Source organism: Trachypithecus francoisi, unplaced genomic scaffold (assembly GCF_009764315.1).
Source record: "Trachypithecus francoisi isolate TF-2019V2 unplaced genomic scaffold, Tfra_2.0 Lachesis_group5, whole genome shotgun sequence".
NCBI classification, from domain to species: Eukaryota; Metazoa; Chordata; class Mammalia; order Primates; family Cercopithecidae; genus Trachypithecus; species Trachypithecus francoisi.
Genome location: NW_022681470.1, coordinates 74,534,967 through 74,553,646, shown reverse-complemented (window position 1 = coordinate 74,553,646; position 18,680 = coordinate 74,534,967). Strand labels below are relative to the sequence as shown.

The 18,680-nt window shown below is 38.6% G+C and overlaps 1 protein-coding gene across 1 annotated transcript in view; it reads left to right on the top strand.

Annotated features, from left to right (window-relative positions):
* Nucleotides 1-8,966, top strand: part of GPATCH2 (G-patch domain containing 2) — a 214,902-nt gene extending 205,936 nt beyond the window's left edge. Inside the window, exon 10 of the mRNA XM_033195160.1 lies at nt 4,578-8,966. Coding sequence (XP_033051051.1) covers nt 4,578-4,798 — 221 coding nt within the window. The 3' untranslated portion in view covers nt 4,799-8,966. The remainder of the gene's footprint in view (nt 1-4,577) is intronic.
* Nucleotides 8,967-18,680: the final 9,714 nt, after the last annotated feature.

Genomic DNA, 18,680 nt, shown 5'->3' with positions numbered 1-18,680 from the left:
CCTTGTGAATACAGGGTATGGACAGAGGCGGAGTGCACTAGCTATTCTATGGGAAGCAGCATGTGTCACCTCCCCTTCCATTGGCTGTTTATCCAACATCAATACAACACTTTAGGAGCCAAATTACTAAACAAGCTGCCAATTAGGCTTGCAGTCAGCTGGATAGATTAGTGGCTAAGAGAGGCCGATACAAGATTTTCATCTCTTGAGCCAATTATGCAAGTGAATTACCCTCCACGGTACTCTTTGGAAGATTTGAGGGGAAAGGACCGACTCAGCTGTAATGGATATGAGAGATCCAGCAGACAGGGGGCTGGGAGCGGAAGCAGGCAGAAAGGTTAACAGGCGATGTATTGCTAAAGCTGCCCGAGCAGGAGAGCCTTCTAGGATAGGTCTTAAAGGATTTAACACTGCCAGGAGCAAAAGAAAGGGAAATTATGGTTGTGGTGTATACTGCACTGAGGCTGAGTTGTTCCACTCCCAAGTCTTAGTCTCATAAAAGAAGGATGAGAAGCCAACAGTAGATTTTACTCTAGAATCGCTTTCCAGGAATAACGAAGTCTCTGTTACTGTTTTTGTTTTTTAGGTTGTGTTTCTATGAGAAAAGATTTAGCATTTGAAGAATAAAATGTTCTTTTTTCTTCCAAGTACAAGATAATGCTTTCTTTTGTGTCATATTGTTTTATTTTTATGAAGAGAAATGAAACCATCATTTAAAAAAATGAGAATGAGTTCTTTTCCGTCTATATAAAAACAAAAGCATGAGAGTATGCTGATCACCCCTGGGCTACCCTGCTTGAAATACCAACATTTTAAAATTATAATAGTGAATCAATTATCATTTGCTGTTCACTTTAAGACTGAAAATGCACCATAATTTAGCAATTTTTATAGAAATATTTTAAATTGGACTTATTATTTTCTTAAATATTAAGCAAATTTTAATTCTGAAGTTTTGCAAGCTATCCTATCAAAAATGTGAGTAGGCCGGGCGCGGTGGCTCAAGCCTGTAATCCCAGCACTTTGGGAGGCCGAGACGGGCGGATCACGAGGTCAGGAGATCGAGACCATCCTGGCTAACACGGTGAAACCCGTCTCTACTAAAAAATACAAAAAACTAGCCGGCGACGTGGCGGCGCCTGTAGTCCCAGCTACTCCGGAGGCTGAGGCAGGAGAATGGCCTAAACCCAGGAGGCGGAGCTTGCAGTGAGCTGAGATCCGGCCACTGCACTCCAGCCTGGGCGACAGAGCGAGACTCCGTCTCAAAAAAAAAAAAAAAAAATGTGAGTAAACAGATGTACAGCCCAGAGCAGCATTAGACCTCTGGTCTGACTTTAGCTTAGGGTAGAATTAAATTAATTCATGACAATCACTAAAAAATCAGGGATATGAGACAACATGCTAAGGCACTGTTTAACCTGACATACCTTATCAGCAGCTGTCCAGAAAAAACTACATACCTTGGAGGTCTGTGGAGGTCTGTCCTGGTTACCACCACAGTCATGACTTCAAAATAAAAAATTAATTGCTTTTGTGTTATATTCAACATTTTTGACAAAAGACTTTTATTTTGTGCATGCGTGTATGTATTTGTGACTAAGGTCCATTTTTCACTGTCACACACACACACACACGTATATTTATAATCTCTGTATATGCATTTTGCCCTTCTCAAGCAGTAAATAATGTTAGTCAAGAATTTTTGTTTGACATTAGATGTTGCCACTCAATAGGCAAGTAGTTGAAGGTTCTTTCTGTTACATGTTAAGGTACTTGTTTCCATGAACTATGAATTCATTTGAGAAATCCAAAGCCAATTAATCATTGGCTAGTTCTTACTCCCTGTAAGGAATTTAACAAGTGGTAATGATGTGGTCTCTTCTTGGTCTTGAAATGCGCCGAAGATTGAAAATACCAAAATGTTTAATAAACGGCTTTGAAAATCAATTGATGATTACTCCATGGTAAATAAGAGGGTTGTAGGTATTAAAACCCATGTCTAGCATTTTGTGGCTTTCCTTATTCTACAAGTAAGAATCACAGAGCGTGACTCGCTTGCTCTTCCCCGCAATAGGAGATACAGATTACCAGATAAGATACACTGTTGGTTCAACGCTGACATTTCTTTTACTTATTTTATTTTTTACTGTGAAATACATAGTTCAAAGAATATACTTAAAAATGTATATGTACAGTTTGAGTGCCGTGGCTCACACCTGTAATCCCAGAACTTTGGGAGGTCAAGGCAGGTGGATCACTTGAAGTGAGGAGTTCAAGACCAGCCTGGTCAACATGGTGAAATCCCATCTCTACTAAAAAATACAAAAATTAGTTGGGTGTGATGGCACACACCTGTAATCCCAGCTACTCAGGAGGCTGAGGCACAAGAATCACTTGAACCCAGGAGGCGGAGGTTGCAGTAAGCCAAGATTTCACCACTGCACTCCGGCCTGGGCAACAGAGTGAGACTCTGTCTAAAAAAAAAAAAAAAAAAAGTATATGAACAGTTTAAAGAACAATAATAAATTGGCCATTTGGGTAACCACAACTCAGGATAAGAAAGAGAACACTACTGTACTCTGGAGTCCCATCGTTAATATTTTTGTTATTCTTACTGATGTTTGAGATCCGAGGATCCTTTTCTGCTGGTACCACCATTCTGAACATAGTCTCAGAGAAACAGTAGGACAGAGAGTTACAACTTTTTTTTGGTAGGTGGGGAGAAGGTGCAAACAGTAGGACAGAGAGTTCCAGCTTTTTTTTGGTAGTTGGGGAGAAGGTCCTGTAATAATCCTGAGTCAGAGAAGAAGAAAACTGATGATGGGAAAGGGGTAGTGGCAGGGTGAGGTGTAGGTTGGTGCTAAAGAGACTCACGAACCTTTGAGGGTAGTGAGTGGTTATGTCAACAGCTGCCCATTTCAACCTCTGTCTGGGAAGACATGGTCCACATTTCAGAGCAGGAATATGCTAGAGCCAGGTCTCAGCTGCTATACCACAGGTATTCTATAGATATTTGGAAAGTGTAGTATAGGAGTCCTATGGAGGGAATGGTGTCAAACACTATCCCTGTAAATTTGAGCCCTGGTATAAGAGATTGGGCTGGGCCAAATATGTTCTCACTAAGACAAAGGTTCTTTTAAGGTACACTTTCATCTCTCTCTTTTTTTTTTTTTCTTACAGACTCCAATATTAGTTTGTTTGTTAACCACTTTCTTCTAAGAGGGGAGTAACCATGAGAAATGCTCTGATAATTAAGATTTCTGATTGCTTGTATCTGGTTAGCTCCAGATTTGCTATATTCCCTTTTCATACACCATAATATAATACCTGCTGCTAGAGGAGGAACAGAAATGAACCAATCAAGGAAAGAGCCAACCTGTGCCACGCCTGGGATAGACCGACCATGGCCAAGGCCAAGCCCAAGCTTGCAATTGAAGGAAAGAGCTCAAGTTCTTGTATTCTTTGATTTTCATGGTGTTTGTTAATTTCTCCATCTTTGGACTTCAGATACCTAGTACTTCTCAGTTTTTCCCTAGAACCAAATATACACTATCTATGCTCAACTTTTTCTATAAGGGCCTACAAAAGAAAATTAAATTAGAAGTCTATTTTTGAAAATGTCATCAAAGAGAAAATGATTAAAATAGATGCATTTCTCAATTGCCTGCTAAGAAAATATGGTAAACAACATCTATGTATAAATTTCATGTTAAGCACTAGCCAATCTCCTTTTTCAAATAAGGAATGAAGGGAGGAAGGGAGGGAGGGAAGGGAAGAAAGGAGGGAGGGAAATAGGGAGAAATATATCTATACCTGGAGGCCTACGGAGGGAATTGTGGTCTATGTCTCTGCAAATTTATATCATATATTTTTTAAATTTTATAATATATGTATATTTAATATTATTTTCCTCTATTTTATTTCTACTAACTTAATTATATAGTCATTTAAATGTGGCCATGGAAGAAAAAGGAGGAAAGGAACTAAAGGATGCATACATTACAGACTGAATAATAAATAACAAGAAGAGAGATTATAAGAATGTAAATTCCTAGGAATTCAAGATGCCACCAATTGTGCTTTTTGTTTGGTTTGGTTTTAGTTTTGGTTCTGTCAAATGTCAAGGTCATGGGCAAATGTGAGATATTACCATATAGGTTGATGATTTTCAGAAAAATCCATAAGACTAACATGGTAATGAAAATAAATCCATTCATAGGGTACTTTATGGTTTACTGAGAAGTTTCTTTACATACATGATCTCATCTGTCCTACAGATCTCTGTGAGATAGGCAATGTAGGTTGTATTGTGGCTATTTAACAGATGAGAAAACAAAATCCCAGAGAGGTTGAATAGCTCACACTGCTGTGAAGTGCTAGAATTGAAATTCTAAACAAGATCCTCTTCCATTGTTCTCTCAACTACAAGAAGTATCCAAAGATGAATACGCAGCCCCCTCTAGTACCCGGTTGAAAAAAAAAAAAAAAAAAAAACTTAGGAGAACATCGTTTTCATAGCCTAATATCTTCACCTGTGTTCATATTAATTAATGTGTGCTGTTGTGTTATCATTTCAGGATTTGTAGGTGAAAATGCCCAGCCAATCCTAGAAAATAATATTGGAAACCGAATGCTTCAGAATATGGGCTGGACGCCTGGGTCAGGCCTTGGACGAGATGGCAAGGGGATCTCTGAGCCAATTCAAGCCATGCAGAGGCCAAAGGGATTAGGACTTGGATTTCCTCTACCAAAAAGTACTTCTGCAACTAATACCCCCAATGCAGGAAAATCCGCCTAAGAAAAGCAAAGAAAAAATGTTTTACAGACCTTATTCACTATGTCCCATTGTTCTAAAATGATAACATGACTTCTGTTTATGAAGCAAAAATCTACATTGCCTCAAACACATCACTCTAGCTTCCTAACTGCATACAGTCCTACCATAGTGAGAGAAATGGGATTTCATCACAATTCATGGTGCTAAAATGAAAACCTCTGCCCTTTAATTTTTTTCAGTAATTTCCAGCTATTTCTAGGTATAAAGAGCAGCTCATTTCTCTTATTTATTTTAATCTCATGTGTCAGTACTTTCTGATGCTTTGCTTAATTCATGTATGTGTGCAGTGCTGCAATGCCCAGACAAATGTGAGCACACCCACCGGTTTCTAAAATGGGATAGGCAGGAAAGGATTGTGTTTTATATCATCCCTATCTATTGTAACCCAATAGACCTGCCATCGCATCAGCGAAGTCCGAACACATCTTTGTTTGAAAGGCTTGTCAATTTCATATTCCTTGAATTTGGCTTCTTTGTGAGGATTTTCTGACAGAGTGATACCCATTAATTTTCTATCCTTAGACAATATAGTGTGAAGTTCACAGTTGACAAACAATAATTAATGTTTCCCTTGGACATTTTGACAAAAATAAACCTCATCATTGTTATCACCAGAGTGCCCTCGACATTACTTTAATGCAGATTTTATAAATTTTACCTCATTTAGAACACAAAATGATTATTGAAAGAAAAATGTATTCTTTAAATTCACCATGATTGAACTGTAAATTCTATTAATCCAGATGTACTTCTACCTCTGTTTTCCCAAAAACTGATATTTTTTTAACATCAACTTAAGTGTAGTAAACGGATTTAAAATTTTAATCATTGGAGTAATTTATTACAATATTGAGTCAATTTATATGAAGAGTTAAATGGCTCTCCCAGAACTCAGATTTCTGGTAAAGGCCCAAACCATTTAGAAGGTGAACAGAAGAAGTAAATGGTACTGATTTGCCCTTTCTAGGACCCAAGATGTGACTTTAAAACCTAGCAAAAGAAGTCCTTTTTATTATGTGCCTAGTATTGAGCTATTTCTGAGTCATTTGCTTCATAGTATCAGAGATTCTAAATTGCTTTTAGTTTAGAAGATCTTTATTTATTATCCTCATTATTAACAACTTATGATGATTATTTTATTTATAATGGCTTTTATTGGTTGAGTAAAGACTAAGATAACACACCTGAATCACCTTTCTAATGGGTTTTTTAAATCTTGTCACTTTCCAAAGAGATTTTTTGTTTCTTTCTTTTTTTTTTGACAGAGTCTGGCTCTGGCTCTGTCGCCCAGGCTGGAGCGCAGTGGCGTAATCTCGGCTCACTGCAGCCTCCCCATCCTGGGCTCAAGCGTTTGTTCTGCCTCAGCCTCCCAAATAGCTGGGATTACAGGTACCCACCACCACATCCGGATAAGTTTTGTATTTTTGGTATAAACAGAGTTTCACCATGTTGGCCAGGCTGGTCTTGAACTCCTGACCTCAAGTGATCCACCCACATTAGCCTCCCAAAGTGCTGGGATTATAGGCGTGAACCACCACGCCTGGCCCCCAGAAGAGTTTTTAAAAGGTGTTAAAGGAAATTTATGCATGTAACAGACCTTTCTCAGGTGGTCCCCTAAAAAAAAATCCTGCCAACTGGGGAGGTGAAGGCCAACCTTCTATTTGAAATTCTTCACAATTTGCCAAATGTACATTTCTTGAGAATCATCTTCTTTCCCAGGGATATTGTGCCTAGAGGACAGGTTGGTTAGGGGACTATGGACGACCAGAAGAGATGTTCTTTTGAATCACTCTTAATGGATGAAGTAACCCCATGGACTTTCTACAAGTTTTTTACTTATAAATTTGCCATTTTTTAAACTGATATTTTCTAAATGCTCATTCTATCTCTGTAGCCAGGGAAAGGGGGAAGATTATATACAAGTTTTAAAACTTCTTTGTGATAGTGTATTGTGCTCTAGGATCTATTCAAAATTTGGAGTTTGAGCTTTTTCTTAATTTAATTGCCTGGAGATCTGCGAAAACCGTAGGATCTCAGAAAGCCAAGTGTGAAGCCACTAAGAGCAAACAATGAGGTCATTGTGAGCCTGGTTCCAAACTTCTGAGGACTTGGTGTTCTTTTTCACCTTACTATGTTCTAATGGAGGTAAAAACCCTTGTAGTGAAGAAGAGCAGTATACATATCAGACTAGTGTATAGGAACTTCTTCATTAAATATTGCAATCCTTATGAATGCTGTTTATTGTTGCTGTTCTGGCCAGATACAGATCTTCCGAAGCAACTTCTGTAGGATGTACATTTAGGTTCTCTAACACCTCAAAAAAATTCTTCTTTGTATTTTCAGCTAATAGAAGACAGTTCTTCATCTTGACGCCCTCTTTGTTTTTCAGAGGACTTAAAATACTTCTTATTCTGTTGAAGTGTTTAATTGTACAGAATATATGTACTCTACAGTATATGTGAATCAGCACTCAAAGCAGAAAAGTGATAACATCCCAAGCTTCCCCCGTACTCCTACTGACATGCCCTCAGCATTCAGTTTTTAAGAAAATTCAGTGCAGACCTGATGTTCTGGTTGTACCTGAACTTAATTGGAGAAACAAAAACAATTAAAATAGGAATGTTTTAGTATAAATCAAATGTCTTTCACCATCTGAAGCCCACTAATTTGAGTTTTATATATAGTTACAGTTAATTTTTTGCCAGTTACGATGTCCATAGAACCCCAAGATTTAGAATGTATAAAGGAAAGATTTATATTCCCTTTAAAAGGTAGTAAGATGTTTCTTCTGCTCCTTTGTGAAGCCACTCTTCTACAGTATCTGTAGCCTTATAGCAAATTAACTGGTTGTACTAAAAATTTTAGAGAGTGCATAGGTGTTCCTTTTCTATCCTAATTACCTGCAATAGCCTAGAGACAGTGAGCATGATTACATTAGCAACTTGACTGTTTAAAAAATTTATTTGTTATACTTGATAACGACCAGACTGTGTGCTGGAGTCATTTGTTTCCTTCTTTTCTGCTCCCCAAATACAATATTTAATTTGGTTGCTTTTATTTTTAAACTATATGGCACCCTTTTAAATAAGAATCCACTGCTAATTAAAATCTGCCAATAAATTGGTCTCAGCATTTAAATACCATATATTTTATAACTCATACTGTGGTTATCAAACAGAAGTTAACACAGTAGGTGTAAAGATATACATAATGTGTACCTATAGGTGTATTTATAATGCCTGTGTGCAGTATACAGACATAATTACAAAATATTGCATTTTATTAATGTTTATATTAACATAGAGAATTGGTATTCTTGTAAATTGAACTGACAATTGCTTCTATTCAGTACATTTCATTTTGAGCGGATATTTCCCAAAAGAGAAAAAAATCACTGTTGACATGCTTTTTAAAACCATTTTCATCTGTATTTTGTCTTTCAAAAAGAAAAGTGATCTAAATTGGCATTGTAAAGAAATTGCTAGCAAAGAATTTTTTTTTATTCTTTCTTTTGGTAGAAAGTTATATTAATAGTACAACAAAGAAGGAAAGAATAAAACCTAATGGTTAAGACCATTATTTATAAGCAGTCATTGTCTTTGTGCTTTAAATGTTTCCCTTTTACCTTACAGTAATTTTTTAACAGTTGAAAGTACTTCAAAAATTGGTTTCAATGAGTACCCAATGACAATTAGCATTTAATAATGCAGTTAAGTTCATTGTTATTAAGCCTTGAAAAATTTCAATATCTCAAAAAAATTAGAGAAAAATATTGGTAAATGTATTTGATTCACGAATGTATTCATAGTCGATTGTGAGCTGCTCCACCACATTTCCCTGTTTTTATTGTTTCTGTGAAGCTTGATTAGACTAACTTGCTTAAGGTCTCTTTCCGCTCAAGGATTCTGTGATTCTAATGTAACGGGGTATGCAGGCTCTCTCTGACCACTTAAAGTATCAGAGTTCAAATCTGTTACAATCACTCCATTTCCTTTTGGAAAGTTGTGCCTCTCATAAAGCTGCTTGGACATTTTAAGTGTTTCGTAATACAGATTAAAGTATTGAGTTTTGTTTTCTGTAAGAGGCGTTTCACTATGTTGATTAAACTTATCTTTTCTCCCAAAAAAAACTGAGTAAAATTGTTAAAATAAGTAGAGTTTTTTTGTTTTTTTGTTTTTTTTTTTCATGCAATAGGTATTAAATACTCATTGATTTAACAGGCTTGTAGTAATATATACTCAACTGGCAAGTGGACCATGAAGGCTCCTTCTGCCAGGTTCCTACTAAGCAAAGACTCATTACTTTACACACCTGACACTTTAAGTAGATCCAGATTTGTCTCCAGCAAGTCACTGCCATTAACTGCCAGGAGTATGATCTACTATTGCCACTTTTAGTTTTATCTGTACATTAGAGTTGTCTCCTGTCTTTGAATTGTCAGACAGTTTAAATCATTCTCAGATCCACATACCTCCCTCCTGTTGCAATATCAGAATGTCCTGTGTTTGTTTCTTAATTTTTCAAGGCTGAAGTAAGGTTAAAATTGAGGGCTATTTTTTATGTTTCTTTTTTTTTTTTTTCAGTTTGAACTTTCAAGATAAAGTGCTAGTATATTAAGAGTGTGTAGAATGCTTGATTTTCTAGCTGTAAGACTGTAGAGATTAAAGTATATTATAATAGTATCCCAAGTAAAACAGCCAAAACTATCTTCTGTTTGCACCTTCCTATTAAATTTCTAAAAAAAAAAAAAAAGTTTCTTTCTTTATAAAAACAATATTCTTCAATAAAAATAGAAAGACTGAGAGATAGTATACTCACTCAATATGTGCTTTTCAAATCCAAACAAATTCTTCCATCACTTATTGAAGTTAATTTCTTCAAATGCCAGAGTTTCATATTTATGATAAGCAAATGAGTTTAGCGAAGATTAAAAAAAAAAACCAACTAAAGTTCTGTTAGATGACTGACAAATCTGGGATTCTAAAGTGTCTTACTGATGCCTGTAATTCATTATGGAAACAGTATAGATAAACCATCTTGCATATACGAGGCATGAAATTCATAAAATAATTTTTAGATGGCTGTGAAGCACTTGGGGAAAACACATTGAAAGTTTAAAATTTATAATGTGCAAAATCACAGTATTTCTAATACACTGGCCACAGCGTTGTTACGTTCTCAGCAATAAGTACAGTGGTCTTCAATCTGTAAGGCTGGGTTCTTGATCGTCCTACCTCTTTATATGCCTGTCCTTTTATTGTACCTCTTCTCATTCCTTTGCTGTTTTTTGTAAACACACATCTTAGTCTACTTCACATGTTTTAATATTACAAGACAGTCTTCCAAAAGGAGTGAACAATTGCCGAGCACACAGGAAACCAGCATGTTTTGACTCCCACGCCATTGTATTTCTCCATTAGGTCCCTTAACAACTCAGCTAGAAACAAGCGGCAGATTTTTTTCCCTGACTCAGTGAGTAATTGTCTGCACCGTAGTGACAGATGTGCAATATAGCAGCTTCTTCAGGAAAAAATTAACAGTTTGTCCAGCATGTCAGCTTGCTCTTTTTAGTGCTTGGGAGGTCTTGGCCCCATTATAGATGATTTAGAAATTGAGGCAAGCAAAGACCAGCTGCCTGCACTGAAAGCCTTCGTTAGTCAGCCTCATCTGCATTCCAGGACTCACTTACATCCAGAAATTGGTGGAGCCCCTCTGGCCACAAGATGAGTATGGGCTGACAATGCCTTGATTTGTTGAGAGAGAGAATAAATGGGTTTTTCAGAAGATGAGGAAATATCACCATTACTGGCCAATTTACAGCATTTTATCTGTTCTTCAAACATGTCACTTTTGTTATTGTTGCATGGTAATTACATAGGAAACGGAAAGAAAACAAATTCGGGTTACGTATTCAGATGGATTGCAAAATCATATCATCCTGATAAATGCCCATTTATGATACACATGGATGAAAGGTTCATTTTAATTTTGAATGGCTAGCTCAGCCATAAATAGGATATAGGATTAAATTCCAGAGAATCTGATTACATCAAAGCAAACAGTCTTTCTCTTTACTTCTTCAGATTCAGCAAGATACCATGAGGCATTTTCACAAACAGGATTTTCCTGAGACAACATGAAAAGTGAATTCAGAATTGCATTTTCAAAAGAATAACTCCCAGTGATGCCCGAGAGAGATCTTGTTCTGGAGATCATGACCTTAAAGGCTTCTCAAGAAGCCGGTGGACCAAAAGATTCAGTGTGCCAAAAGATGTCCACCTTGGAGGAATCGCCCAATTTTTTGAAGCTCACATTCCTGGTTGCTTCTCAAATCTCACCAAATATTTGGAGAGTAGAAATCCAGTGCTTTTCCTTGTGTTCCTGTTTGGAAGATTATTTCTTCCCCATCCCCAAGCCAGTTATGGTAAAAGAATGTGAAAGTTTAGCTGATCATGAAAAGCTGAGAGATGCACGGGAACAAGGGGGAGCGGCACCCCAGGGCTACTACTTAAAATGTCAGGTGTGGAAAGTAATGAGTCTTTGCTTAGTAGGAACCCAGCAGAAGGAGTTTTCATGGTCCACTTGTCAGGTGGGTATATAGTACTGCAAGCCTGTTAAACAAATGAGTATTTAGTGCCTATTGACTCCCAATTTTGCTGTGGCAGGGAAAAGGGGATACAAGAGGTACATTAGCACTTAACTGCCTTGGGCTGGGGTGGGAGGTCAGGAAGTGGTGAGAGATGTGAGTCACTTCTGTTCATGATCTATTGGTCAGAATTGGCTACACGGGCCCAAATGAATTGCAGAGAAGCTGTAGATAGTAGGGGAGCATGTGGATACTTGGTGACCACTAATTCTACCATGTAATCTTGATAGGAAGCATCCAGACTGTGAAATATAAGACCGGGTACAGTATCATGCCTGTAATCCCAGCACTTTGGGAGAACGAGGTGGGTGGATCACTAGCTGGGTGTGGTGGCGCATGCCTGTAATCCCAGCTACTCAGGAGGCTGAGGCAGGAGAATTGCTTGAACCTGGGAGGCGGAGGTTGCGGTGAGCCAAGAACGCGCCATTGCACTCCAGGCTGGGCAACAAGAGCGAAACTCCATCTCCAAAAAAAAAGAAAGAAAGAAAAGAAATATCAAAGCAGCCTATACCATATTTCTTTGAATCTAAGATGCCATCGATCTTAAGATGCACCTCAATGTTATGTACCATTAAGAAAGAGAGAAAAACTACCAAATTGCAGTGCACCACCCATGACGACAACGTATCCCAATTTCAGCTTTCTGGGGAGAGAGGGTTGGAGAAAAATGTTCATGTATTTTTACTTCCCTAAAGATCCCAATGAAGTCTGGCCGCAGTGGCTCATGCATGTAATCCCAATAATTGGGGAGGTAGAGGCAGGCAGATTACTTGAGGTCAGGAGTTCCAGACCAGCCTGAATAACATGGTGAAACCCCTTCTCTACTAATAAAAATAGAAAAATTAGCCAGGGATGGTGGTACATGCCTGTAATCCCAGCTACTCGGGAGACTGAGGCACAAGAATCGCTTGAACCCGGGAAGTGGAGGTTGCAATGAGCCAAGATCATGCCACTGCACTGCAGCCTGGGCAACAGAGACCCTCTCTCAAAACAAAAAAAACAAATAAATAAAAATAAAAAATCCCAATGAAGATAGTCATATTAAACAGTCTTCCTAATTTCATAGCTGCCCCCACCATAGGCACACCCTTAATAGTAAACTTTTGCTGTGGCTCCAAATGATGTTAGGTTTTAAAAATTACATTTAACTAAAACCTATAAACAATAAAAGTACAGAATTTAACTACCTGCCACTCAGTGACTAATTTCTTACTAGAGCTGACTGCAAGTCACTCAGGAAACATCAGCCATGCCCACCAAGGCCTTTGAAACCTATCATGGCTCTCCCTTGTGTATGCAGCTGATCACACAGAACCATGAAAGGGAGACGCAGAACCCAGTGCCCAGCTCCAGCAGAGAATAGAGTTGTCTCAGGACTCTAAGAATAGCAAATGTTTTAACAGTTTCCTCAGATATGCTGTTTATTACAGATGTGCAGGTTGAAACTCTGTCTTTTCACAGTTGTTTTGGGAGTATATTCTAGAACAGTGTCTACCAGTCTTCAGACTGCACAAGAAGCACCAGAGGAGCACTTAAAAAAACTGATATTCTTAAACTCTACTCTCAAAGAGGCACCTGAGAATGAGAATTCAGTTGAGCAAGACTGTCTTAGAAGAAATAGATGAGGTAATCACCAAACCTTTGCCCATAGCCAAGCTCGGTCTTCTATGGTGGATCTAACTGTGTCATCTGCCCAAGCTCTCCTTTTCTGGGAAGTGTTCTAACACCCTCTGACCCTCTGTGGAAGAAAATTCCTGGGAATTTAGTGTTAGGACTAAGAGATTTCATTTCAACCTTGATGTGACTGTTCTCTTTAAGGGAGGATATCGGGAAGCAAACAGAGAAAGTCTGTAAATGAGAAAAAAATGAAACAGAGGATCAGAGAGAACAAAGATGGAGAGAAAATGTGTGTGTGTCCTACAACCCTAGAACCCTAGAGACCTGGTTGTCAGATGTTCTCTTCCAAAAAAACAAGAGGAACCTCACCTGGAATGTGAAGGAAGAAACACCTCTTTAGGAGAATATGACCTCCTTCCATAGGACTGGCCTTTCACATGATTGGACAAAATACTGACCATGTGAGCTAAACATCTCATTAGCAAACAGACAAATCAGAGGGTGAATCATTCACATTACACAAAGATTTTTCATGTTGTAAAAGAGCACAGAGTCCTTTTAGGTAGCATTTTCTGAAGTGCTTATTTACAGATCATTAAATACTTAACAGAGGGAAAAAGTCAAAGCTAAAGTGTTTAAGCCAGTATTTATTAAATATCCACCCTAGATCCAGATAACACAAATCTAAAATTATAATGATAGTTAATTGTCCAGCTTTTAGATTTTTATGTTAGCAGACAAGAAGCTAAAATAACAGCCTGCCCAGGTTAATACATCCCGAGTGTTCTAACACGGTTGTAATTCTTTTCTGAGGTCTTATTCTCAATCCCATAAGACACCCCCTTATCTTATAATACATGTCCCTTTTTTTACAGGCTAAATTAGAGATTTTCTGTTACTTCCACATAATACTAATTCTCTTGCTGGATGTTGGCTAATGTTTAAATGTATTGTAAAACACTGAAAAGTACTATGTTTGACCAACTGAATTTTCTCTGTGCAATCATCTCAGAATTTATAGGAGCTGTTACACCTTATAATGTTTTAACAAAGTTCTATCTTGTGGCAGAAGAGCATTTTAAGGGATATTGCCTAATTTTTCTGTTTAGCTCTCTTTTTTTGGTGGTGAAGGGTGGGGACAGGCTTTTCCTCTGTTGATCAGGCTGAGGTGCAGCAGCCCAATTACTGCTCACTGCAGCTCCAACGTCCTGGGCTCAAGTGATTCTCCCACATCAGCCTCCTGAATAGCTGGAACTATAGGTGTGCACCACCATGCTCAGCTAATTTTTTTTTGTAAGAGATAGGGTCTCACTATGCTGCCCAGGCTGGTCTCAAACTCCCAGTTTCAAGAAATCCTTCCACCTCAGCCTCCCAAAGTGCCGGGATTACAATTGTGAGCCACTGAACCCAGTCTCCCTTTTTAAAAATTGACCCAAACTCTATCAAATTCTAACCCTCTCTTTCCTATCTATAGAGGAAACCCATTACTTCAAGGTACACTCATAAGATTGGAAGAGAATCCTGAGTAATACTTAGTATTATTTTACATATAAGTAATAGATTACCTAAATTGTTGGACAACATCCAGCAGAGAATTAGTACCATAAAAATAATGGTAGTATTTTACTAATGGTGTATAACATGTGATTTTTTCAGTGAGCTATTTTACAGTTTTTACGTGCCACAGAGTAAGGGAGAGCATGGCAAGGCTGTGAAAAACAGAAGCCACTTCCTTTGGTCTTTCCATTCCATCTTGTAACTATTGCTTCTCACACACTCAGGCTAGTCAGTTCCGCTGTTAGCTGTTGAGGGGAAACGTCTAAGTGCCTCTTCTGTGCTGGAGATTTCTTACACCATTTCTCAGTGGACATCACCGAAAAGTCTTACTACTCTTAGGTTCTTCTCAGTGACAAAGATTAGATGACACTTCCACAATGCGGACTAATTAGGGAAAATCTCATTCCTAAATTAGCAGAAACTCCACATTATTTAATACTTACAGATAGGCAATGTTATTGTTTATTGAATAAAATTTTTTATTTAACTGAATGAATATTCTGATCCACATTGGTATACAGTGTTTGTATAGCACCAAGAGTTTCGAAAACTTTGATTTTCCTTAACTACTTTATTTCCCCTGTAACTTGCTTCTGCCATTAACTGATGTGATAAAACTATGATTATAGTGCACAGGCATACTAACCAAGCCCATGCTCCAATTACCACAGATTCAAAATGTGTAACGCCCACATACCTAACATTTGACAGTATCCCCTGATGTATGTCTCATGACATGTCAGTCTCCTAGATCATAGATACAGAATAACACTAACTCGGCGACATGACTTTGAACAAGAGCCTGAGCATGATTTCCCAGAACAATGAAGAAGAAAGTCATGGGTTTTTTTCTATTAAAGAACTGGGGTCCAGGGTCAGTGACCCTAACTCCATATATAATTTGTGGAATTGGAATGTGTTCAGAGAACACACAGATGATTAAAGGCTAAAGGGACTGACTTTAAGGAAAATATAGGCAATGAATAATGTAAAGTTTGCTAAATAATGGCCACAGAGAGGGTTTAATAACCTCAAGAATATCTTAAAGACAGAAACATCAAGGAGGAATAAAATTTTTTTCAAGAATTACCCTTTAGTTCTAGAATGTGAAAAGTATGTATTGGTTGGTTTAAAATTTTTAAGAAGTGGTGGTGGATGGGGGGATGGCACTGAGTTTTGAGTAAAAAGAAGCCAAAAGACATTTATTTTAATAGAAGACATTAAACTAATCAAAAGATGAGCTAGTATGAAATATCAGTCTAAATTAGCTGAAACCCTTTGTGAATCCGTTGATGGCAACATTTCAGCCCTACTCCAGGGTGATGGGCGGAAATGTTTTAATACACCTAAGAGTCTAACCTCTTCTCTCCATTTCCTAATCATGTCTGGCAGTAGGTTGAGCCAGGAAAGGTTTCTGTGGTGCGCCTCACATTGGGCGTATGCATTATTGTGCATTCCTGTGTTGATGAGTTGCATAGGGTTTTTCTCTGACCCTCTCTGGGTCCATTCTTTAATCTGACTTTTGCACTAGTGAAAATAACCACAGTACCTTGCAGGTCATTAGGCTAGGTAAACGGCTCATTACAGAGTGAAATGAGACCAATGATAGTCATATTGTGCCAATGCAGAATGTGTCTAATTCCTATTATCTAATTAAATGCCACTTGCTAAGTATTTATGGAGCATCTGCCATATGCTTCTCACCAAGTTGGTTGCTTCAAGGATTCATAAGAATTTTATACTGTATTCTCCACCCACAAGGGACTTAGAATCTTTTTGGAAATATGCAACGTATATTCAGGAATGATATTCAGAATAGTTCCTAATCAGACTGGCACAGGCACCAGCCAATGAGACTGGAAACCCATCTTATCTGAATGAATGCCAGCTATTAATAATTGACAGAGTGTCATGGTGCATGCCGGTGAATACCAGCCTTGCTTTCATCTGATTTTTTTTAACTGTTGGAGAAAAAAAATGTCTAAAATCTTATACTGGTTCTAATCAAATGCCAATATATATGATGGAATGTAAATGCCAGATATGCAGCTCTTCCTTGTCCACAGCAGACACCAGGAGGGTGTGACTTTCTTGTCCAAAGTCAGAGTGGCTGCTTGCACAATTTTATTTGAGGGAAAATATTTTTTCCAGCAAATGCAGAAGAAATGAATGTGACTATTTCACACAGGCAGCCTCCAGCTGCATTCCTTAACTAAGAGGAACATTCAGCTAAATCTGTAAACAAAATGTCTGCCAGAGGTGACAAGAAAATGTAGCTCCATGCCTTCCACTGAGTATAATTTCTTAGTGAGGCCAGCTGGCATTTTGCAAAAGTTTACCTGTTGTCAAACCTACTAGTGACTGTGCTGTTCTGATTTAGATATAAAGGATTGACTCAGAGGTGTCTATAAAATCATTCTGCAGGATGATAATTCCCAACTTTAACACCAAAACAAGAGGCAAATCATCAGCGCTGGCTGCTGTTTGAATCTCACACTTAACTCAGTCTTTAGAGGTTGTCTGTGTCACTGGGAGAGGAGGTCACCGGGCAGGCTCAGGATAGGCTTAGCAAAGGCAGGCTGTCTGCTTGGCACTGCCCGCTGCCCGTGGAGGGTTCCCCCAGCTCGGGCCCTGTGTGAGTGAATGGCCCATAAGGACACAAAGTGGTTTTCGAAATCTGAATAAGAGCTCAGCTATCATCTATGAAATTGTGGATCATGGAATAGAAATTATGAAGAGATCCTGTTTTTCACTTTGTTTTATTGGCAAGCATCCTGAGCGATACTGACTCTTTCCATAATAAACTGTCATCGGACACAATTGTTTCAGAATATGGTCTCAGTGTTTGATTGCAGGGTCTGCAGACTTCAGACAGTGGGAATGCAATACTTAAGCTTCTTCACTTATTGCCTGCTGGTGGACAAATATAGGATTTGGCAATTTAGCCTAAAGCCTTCGTCTCTCCCGCTACATCCACCCGCTCTGGGAGGTTCCAAGAATGCAACTTTTCACAGGCTCCCAGGCAAGAGGAAGCCCATAGAGCTGAAATCAGAGCCAAGGTGTGGGCCTGCCTTATGCATAATCCACCCACAAAACAAAGTCTGATGGACCCCTTGCTAGAGTTGAACTTTGGGCTCCCCACCACTGAAATAAAAAAATAAATAACTGCCAAATCCTCATAAATGCTGAAAAGAAGCAGCTGGTAGCCAAAAGACCACTTTAATAATAGGAATAAAAATAAAAGCAAAGCTGGGTACAAAAAGGCTTATATCTGTAAAAAGAGAATTAATGTAAAGAAGGGGATCAAAGCCACATTTGTGTCATGCCACTTCGTCGCAGAGGCAGGCAGGAGAAGGGAAGGCATTTCAAAATCAGAAACCAGCCTGACACCCACCAGATAATAACACAAAATGCACCTTAAAATCCCGGTGTTAACATGCTCTATCGGGATAGGGATGGAGTTATTTCCATTTCCTCTTACAGAAGAAGAATCTCCCTATAACGACAATGTTGATGGGATAGCGTTCTTTGTACAGAGGCATCCATGCTGACCCTGCCTGGCAGCGGAGTCTTCCCTGAATTTTATTGAACCAAAATGCTTTGCTAGTAACTGAGTTCTCAAGTCCTCGATCACTGGGCAACCTATCTATTTGCTGAGCCTAAGGTCATTTTTATGGATTTAACCCGATGGGATCTGGATACATGTGCAAGGTAAACAATGATTCATAAAATTGAGGGTTTAAATCTGTGTGGGAAATGTTTGGGGCTGCTATACACTCACGTAAACCCTGTCAGTATTTGGAGAGCAGTCTGTTCATTTTGTTTCCTTTCTGCCCTCATCTGGCATTCAACTTAACAAGGGAAGATGAGAGTAAGGGGCTGAGATGCAGCGTGGAATGCTGGGAAAGGAGCAGATTCACGAGCACAGTCGTCTCCCTTCATTTACACACTGGGTTGTCTTGGGCAGCACCTGCCCTTGGAAGCCTCAGTTTCTTCTGTTTTCTTCTCCTGTTTTGCCAGAGG